General features: G+C 40.1%; 1 protein-coding gene across 1 annotated transcript; it reads right to left on the bottom strand.

Annotated features, from left to right (window-relative positions):
• Positions 1-1,251: 1,251 nt before the first annotated feature.
• LOC308080291 (D-beta-hydroxybutyrate dehydrogenase, mitochondrial) lies at positions 1,252-5,610 on the bottom strand (the record flags this gene model as incomplete). The annotated part of the gene is made up of 5 exons (XM_080422087.1): positions 1,252-1,700; positions 2,521-2,654; positions 3,323-3,475; positions 4,163-4,395; positions 5,486-5,610. The coding sequence occupies 5 exons, from the start codon at positions 5,608-5,610 to the stop codon at positions 1,335-1,337; spliced, it is 1,011 nt and encodes a 336-aa protein (XP_080278213.1). The 3' UTR covers positions 1,252-1,334.
• Between the last annotated feature and the right edge of the window lie 2,716 nt (positions 5,611-8,326).

Below are 8,326 nucleotides of genomic sequence, written 5' to 3'. Positions count from 1 at the left end.
ACAGAAAGATTTGGTGGCCCCCCTGTAGTAACTCTGAGGACCCCCTAGGGGCCCGGACCCCCTGTTGAAGACCCCTGCTCTAACTAGTACTATAGGTCCGATAAGATAAGATAAGATCTTTATTGATGCATTGAAGGAGGCATGAGCTCGGCCCTGGGCTCCCTAGGCTGGTGGGGGGAGTGTAGCGCCCAGGATCACTTAGAAAATTACAAAATCATGGGATAACTAATTAGAATTAAAAAAAAATATCTTTATTGATCCTGTGAGGGAAATAGCACAGCAGATTTAAAGAATGATAGATTCCGGGTCAAGAAAGACAGTACAGTATAGGTACAACATGATGGAAAGACGTCACAGTCAATTCAACACCATCGGTAATTTTGCAAGGGAAAAATATAAATAAAATATGCACATACTGTATAATGTACAATATATAACATTATACACTCTCAGCAGTGCCTGTTTAACTGCTTGTTTCCTAGCAATTAGTCTACTAAGCCAGTGGTTCTCAACCTGTGGGACCCCCAACATGATTTTGGGGGTCCTCAGATGATTAGCTTAATGTGAAACATTACAACATGCAGTATAAGTGTATACAGGTTATCTGCACATTTATAAAGTGACTATTGAAAGACTTTTAAGACCTTTTTAATACCTCCAAAATAAAATAAATAAAATATGCCCATGCCAGTGAGTTTTCAAGTGTGTGTGTGTTCCCCGTCCTATTTATGACATAGATTCTACTTTGTCAGTGTACTGTATGATCACAGAACAGGAAGACTGTTTGAAATTGCTATATTTCAGAGAGAGAGAGAGAGAGAGAGAGAGAGAGAGAGAGAGAGAGAGAGAGAGAGAGAGAGAGAGAGAGAGAGAGAGAGAGAGAGAGAGAGGCAAGACAAGATGGGAGTCTGATCTGAACTGGGGTCCTAGTGACTCACAAGGCCCACTATGCTCTGTCCAAATGATTGGCAAATTGGCAATACATTTTTACATCCGGTCTTGCACGATGCCATGACGTACTACACAATAAACATTTTCAGAAATTAAAATAAAGATAATTTCATATATTTTTTTAAAAATCTAAGAAATTCCAAAACAAATTTCAAGTAGTGAAAATAGCAGATCTACAAGCTCAAAACGCATTGCTTTGCAACACGTTGTGAGCTAAAAACGCATTGCTCAAAACGCGTTGCATCGCAAGACGTTGTGAGCTTGTAGATCAGCTATTTTCACTTGTTTTCAGTCCCGGGGGAGACATCAAATTTATCTTTTTGGGCCTCGATGCTAAAAAGTTTAGGAAACACTGCACTGCATGTACATGTCCCGCTGTTCCCCTAATTAGAATAAAGCATGGCTTTTCTCGCGGCGTACATGGGGCTCCGGGAAAGCATGGCGTCCGTCAGACGCGTGGGCAGATAGGGGACGACGCGGAAGAAGAGCGCGTCGGCGACGGGGACGACCAGGTATCTGCTCTTAGGACGCGGAGACACGATGGCGTCCAGCATGGCCTCGATGACGCCGTCCACGTTCGTGCATCCGGTCTTGCACGACGCCATGACGTACTCGACCGCCCGCTCCACGTACCGGCGGCTGAACGTTCGCTGTCGCTCGTCGTCCAGCTTGTCCCAGATGTCCTGGCCCGTCTTCATCCTCACGATGTTCGTGGCGCTGCCGAAATTTCCCGGCTGGACGATGCACACCTGATACGAGTGGAGGGGAGAAAAGACAGCATTGGAATTGAACTTCGATTTCCTGCTAAAACGTGTCCTCCATCTTATGTAGCATTCGGATGAAACACTATTAAGAACAGTGGTCCCCCAGGGGTCCTTGGGGGAGGGGTTTTTGATCAGTCAAATCAAATAAAAAAAAACACAGTATGTCGTTACCCCAGGGGGTCCTCAGTAAAATGTGTTAACATAGTGTCGAAACCAGTTTAACTCTCACCCTATAATACAGTGCATCAGCTATTTGTCTGCAACTACACAATGCATCGCATCGCGACGTGTTGTGAGGTTGTAGATCTGCTCTTTTTTAAAATCTTTTTAAGAATTTGGAATGTTTTTGAAACATTTTGACAACCCAAATCTTGTATGGGGTGGGATGGGGTCCCTGGCACAAACTGTTTTCACATCAACCAATGCAGATATCATACAGTAGGTCCACAAAGTCTGAATGCACAAATCTGATGCAAATCAAATTGCAAACAACAGTGTGGACAGTCAGTCCTAAGGATCGCATTTGAGGAAAAACGAATCGGATTCATGCTGCATTTGGACTGGCAGATACAAAAGATAAAAAGATACAACGCTACACAGCATATTTGTAGCTTTGTATCTTTGTAGCTGAAGTTGAAACCAGCTCAACTTTTTTGTAGCTTTGTAGCTGTTGTAGCAGTTGTAGCTTTTGTAGCAGCTACAAACACTGGCTGAAGCATTGCATCTCACTGGATGCCATTGAAAAAGAATGGTAGCCTGCATCTTTGTAGTTGCCCGTGTGAACGCAGCATTAAAGTTACAATACCTTGACGCCAAAACTGGCCATTTCCACCCGTAAGCAATCTGCAAACGCCTCGAGTCCTCTCTTAGACACGCTGTAGGCTCCCATGTTGAGACAGTTGTAGAAAGCCAAGACGCTCGATACATAAACCATTCGTCCTGATCATAAAACAGATAATAAACAACGATCAGTGATGGAAGAAGTACTCAATTTGTTTTACTTAAGTAAAAATATCAATACCACAATGTAGAAATACTCTGTTACAAGTAAAGGTCCGGTATTCAAAATTCACTTGAGTAAAAGTACAAAAGTTTTGGCATCAAAATGTACTTAAAGTACCAAAAGTAAAAAATATGTAAAATGTCCCATTTCAAGTTTTCAAAATGAATGAAAATCTTTTGAAAATCAGATCTGCAAGCTCGCAACGCGTCTCTATTTTCAAACAGCCGAAGTACAGGGCTGAATCTACAAAGTAACTCGTAACTAAAGTTTTCAAATAATTGTAGCTGAGTAATAAGTACAATATTTTGACATGAACACAAAGAATACACACATTTATCGATAGACCACGTGTAGCTATATGGAATGGAAAAGTAATTAAACCCCTCTTTTTCTTCTTAAAATTTCTAAATACAATACACAAGAACTTAGTATCGATACAATCGATTATTTGCATTGCAAAACGATACGATACAAAGTCAAACGATACAATATGTTGCCGTTTGCATATCGATATACTTCGATTGTTGAAATTAAAATCGATATTTCAATGCAGTTACTGTATCGTTACACCCCTAAATAAAGGCACTCGTGTTCTTTGGCTGACCTTTGGTGGCACGGACCATGGGTAGGAAGGCAATGGATGTCCGGATGCAGCCAAATAAGTTGATGTCGACCAGGTGACGATAATCGTTAATGGTGTTCCATTCTGTCTCGGCCCAGTCAGAGATCCCGGCGTTGTTCACAACGGCCCACAGACCTGATAACAGAAAACAGGTTTTTAATGACAACAACAACTTGGCGATTACGGAGGATTCTAGTTTAGGTTTTTAGTTTAGTATATATATTTTCCCAGTCGTTTACAGTTAACAGATCTTTGTATCACATACAAAAAAAAGACCAACAAAATGCATACACTCATCCTTTTTTTTTCTCTTCATCCTTCCGTCTTCTAATACGTAAAATAGACCAAAGCCTAAACGTTGTATACCCTTATTCATTTAACTTAAAATGCACCATGCCCAAGTACAGTATGAAAACAAATCAATACATAAAAATAACATTTAACAAAACATACAATGTTCAAAACATCAATAAATAAATCAATAAAATAAAAAAATCATTAAGCTAAACGTGGATATGGTTAGTAGTGTAGCTTGTGGTAAAGACAATTCTACAATATGACATGTAAACTCATTAAGACTGGGAAAGCATCTGTGTCATTTTAGATTTTTGCGTTGGCAATTCAAAAACAGCAGATGTACAAGCTCACAGCGCGTCACTTCGTGCCGCGCTGCAAGCTTGTACATCTGCTATTTTTGAAGAATCTTGAAAGTGTGGGAACTACTGATTTAGAAGGCCTCAGGTCTTTGACAATTCTAAGTCAAGTGTTTTTTATCATGATGACACTTTAAAACTCATCTCCATGGGCTTCGAGTTCCCTCACCGTTCTCTGGAAGGTTGGCCCGGACGGCCTCCTTAGCCCGCTGCACGCTGTCATCGCTGGTGACGTCCAGCTGGAGCACCTTCAGGTGTGTGGAGCAGCTCTTCACCAGGCTCTGTGCGCCGGGGCCCTCTGGACACAGACACCCGGCGAACACCACCAGCCCCTCACCGTCCAGACGCCTGGCCAGGTGGTGACCGAAGCCGCTGTCGCAGCCCGTTATCAGCACAGCGTACCTGCAAGTGGTGGAAAAAGTACTCACATTTGTTACTTAAGTAAAAGTATCAATACTGCAATGTAGAAAAACTCTGTTACAAGTAAAAGTCCGGAATTCAAGATGTACATAAGTAAAAGCACAAAAGCATTGGTATCAAAATGTACTTAAAGTACAAAAGTAAAAGTACTCACTATGCAGAATGTCGCATTTCACAAGTTTTCAAAATGTATAAAAGGTATAAAAATCTTTTGTGAGCTCATTTTGTGAGCACTCTAGACAGTTTTTAAGTTGCTTGATTCAGTATTTAGATAGCAGATCTAAGCTCACAATGCATTACAAATGCCCTGTGAGCTTGTAGATCGGCTATTTACGAATGGAAGTATAAAATATTGCTTAATTGGTTAATGATCAATAATTATAATCTAATAATGATTCTGAAATGGGACATTCTGCATGATGAGTCCTTTTCTTTTGCTACTTTAAAAGGAGAATTCCGGACTTGCCTTTTTCTTACCTTTATATGATGTTATTATATCCTAGGACGAGTGGTACAGTGAATCAAAATCCCACACAAAAACTATGCCTAAACCTAACCTTAACCCACACAAAAACTATGCCTTAACCTAACCTTAACCCACACAAGAACTATGCCTTAACTTAACCCACACAAAAACTATGCCTAAACCTAACCTTAACCCACACAAAAACTATGCCTTAACCTAACCTTAACCCACACAAAAACTATGCCTTAACTTAACCCACACAAAAACTATGCCTAAACCTAACCTTAACCCACACAAAAACTATGCCTAAACCTAACCTTAACCCACACAAAAACTATGCCTTAACCTAACCTTAACCCACACAAAAACTATGCCTAAACCTAACCTTAACCCACACAAAAACTATGCCTAAACCTAACCTTAACCCACACAAAAACTATGCCTTAACCTAACCTTAACCCACACACAAACTATGCCTAAACCTAACCTTAACCTCACAAAAACTATGCCTTAACTTAACCCACACAAAAACTATGCCTAACCCTAGCCTCAAAACCACACCCAACCCGGGGCGAATAACCTGAAAAAATAGGTTCTCGCACGTACCTGTAACCCTTCTGTACGCCCGTCCCACCACCACGCCGGGACAATAAACGGGAGGCGATCCAGAGCAAGACAGCCACGACAGAGAGGATGCAAACGATTTGTCCGAAGATGAGTATGGTGGCCATGCTGAATGCAAACTGCATGCCCTGGAAAAGAGAAACAAGCAAGTGAAATGAGCAGCGACCATCCAAACGTCTACATTTATATCAGAAGTGTCACACATGTGACTCCAGCCCAAAGCCACGTATACACAGACAAACAGAAGACGGTCTGTAAGTAGTGATAGAATCTATCATCTGTAATGTGGAGATGCCAGAGGCATCATCATCATCATGACCACACGGGTTGCATTTCACGTGGGAGCAGTTCCATAGGCAGGGGTGGACAGTAACGGAGTAAATGTACTTGAGTACTGTACTTAATTAAGTACAGATTCTGAGGACGCTATTGCCTTATCTTTTTATATCTGATACAATACTGATATAATACTGATATAATACTGATATAATTTTTTTTCCATGCTTCCCCCCCCCCCTTTTTTTGTACATATTTTTGTATTTTTTCATGCTTTTATTTGTACATACAGTAGTGGTATTTTTTCTGTATTATCTGTATTTTCATGTTGATTTTTGAACTGTTTGGTTGCTACTATATATGTCTATGAAATTAATTCAAGGACCCCAACGGAAACAAGTCCGCAAGGACTTTTTTTGGCCGGACCTTTTAGACAAAAGCATTATAAATGTAACTGTGTTGTTTTACATTCTTTTGCCTAATAAAAATTTCAATCAATCAATCAATACAGAGCTTGAAGGAGTTGCACTCTACATCCTCCGTGTGGTAGAAACATGCCATTGCAGATGCACACAATTATAATTTAGTGGCAAATGAGCAACTGTTCTGGGTTAAAAGTATGTAGTGCTTAACAACATTAACCTTGGCGTCCCTATTTTGGGCATGTCATATAGGCAACATTTTTATTTTATTTATAACAGCTCTTTGAGCTTGTAGATTGGCCATTTCAGAATAACCAAAGTATAAAATAAGTGGTAAAGGTACTATATTGTCTCTGTCGGGTGGAAACCTCATATGTCGAAAACTTGTTACTTTTCAGGATTCAAATTCAAAAATGGCAAAAGCAGCACATCTACAAGCTCAAAACGTGGCGGTTTGCGGATCTGCTACTTTTGATGCTCTTGTGTGATGCTGTAGCATGATCAAGTAGGGCGTTCATTTAAGAAAAACAAAAACACAAAAATGTTAAAATATGGAGATAAGAGGTTTCTCCCCGACAGCAACGATAATGGTGATAATGTGTCACGCTGGTGCAAGACATTCATCTGGCACACTTACCAGAGTGACTCACCTTGGCTTGTTCACTACGGATCCATTCCATTCTGTCAGATCTATTAGCCATGGGCTCTGGAGTAGAGCTTTGGTCAGTGGTGGAAAAAGTACTCAAATGTTTTTACTTAAGTAAAAGTATCAATACTGCAATGCAGAAGTACTCCGTTACAAGTAAAAGTCCGGAATTCAACATTTACTTGAGTAAAAGTACACAAGTATTGGCATCAAAATGTCCTTTAAGTACCAACAGTAAAAGTGCTAAAATATTTGAAAATAGCAGATCTACAAGCTCACAACACGTCGCGATGCGACGCGTTGTGAGCTTGTAGATCGGCTATTTTCAAATAGCCTCGGTACAGTATAAAATAGGGCTAAAGTGGTTCATGTATGTTTTATAATGTAATAATTTATATCTGAAAAGTAACAAGTAACTAAAGTTTTCAAATAATTGTAGTGGAGTAAAAGTACAATATTTGCCTCTGAAATTTAGTGGAGTAGAAGTAAAAGTATTGGAAATTGGAAATACTCAAGTAAAGTACAAATACCTTAAAATTGTACTTAAGTACAGTACTTAAGTAAATGTACTTTGTTACTTTCCACCACTGCCTTTGGTACTGTAATGTCTTCACAGACAGTCACACCTTCATGACAGACAGTGTTGGATGATCAGATGAACTGAAGGTCGTTGTCACCCAAACGAGACACGTTTAAAAGCCACAGACATTTTTGTTGGTGCAATAATGTATGTGGAAAACAAAGAACAGCTGATGATGTGTAACTACCTGGATGCAAACATGCGTCCCCTGCATTGAAGCCTTGGACTAAGACTGACAGAGATGTTTTCTGACATCAGTTCTGACATTAAACAAAGGGGATTATTCCTTGATCAATACATAATATCGTCTCTGTCGGGTGGAAACCTCATGTCCAAAACTGTTAGTTTTCAGGATTCAAATTCATAAAACGCAAAAGTAGCAGATCTGCAAGCTCAAAATGTGTTGCTTCTTTGGGTTCTAATTAAAAATTATCTATGAATATTGAAAAATATAACACATTAAAAGTAAGCCAGATGAAGGCAAACTGATAGCCGAATGGTTGACATATGGCCTTAAGTCACGCGTAAACATGGCTAAATAAGATACTGTAAGGTAAGAGACAAGTACGATACATAAATAACAATAACAGCAAATTCTCTTCTAGGCCTGGAAAAGTCTAGAATAGGGAATAAAGCTCAGCTTAGTCATGATTAGTGATTTGATATCCTACTTGTCACCTGACTTGACTTGGGAGTGTGGCAGTATTCTTCTGTGGTACTGTAGTGTAGGCTTTAGAATGGATATGTTAGCAGGGTAGCACAAGGTAACACCTAAACGTAAACATCTCTAAACTAACGCCAACGGTCTCTGACTGTGCATACAATGCATCATGTGGAATACAAGAACGCTCGCCCCAAAACACGCTCGCCCTGGGGCAAATCGGGCGACCTCGTAACGG

This window comes from Gymnoscopelus braueri (genome assembly GCF_963280865.1).
Source record: "Gymnoscopelus braueri genome assembly, chromosome: 24".
Lineage (NCBI taxonomy): Eukaryota > Metazoa > Chordata > Actinopteri > Myctophiformes > Myctophidae > Gymnoscopelus > Gymnoscopelus braueri.
This window is presented reverse-complemented; position numbering and strand designations above follow the sequence as displayed.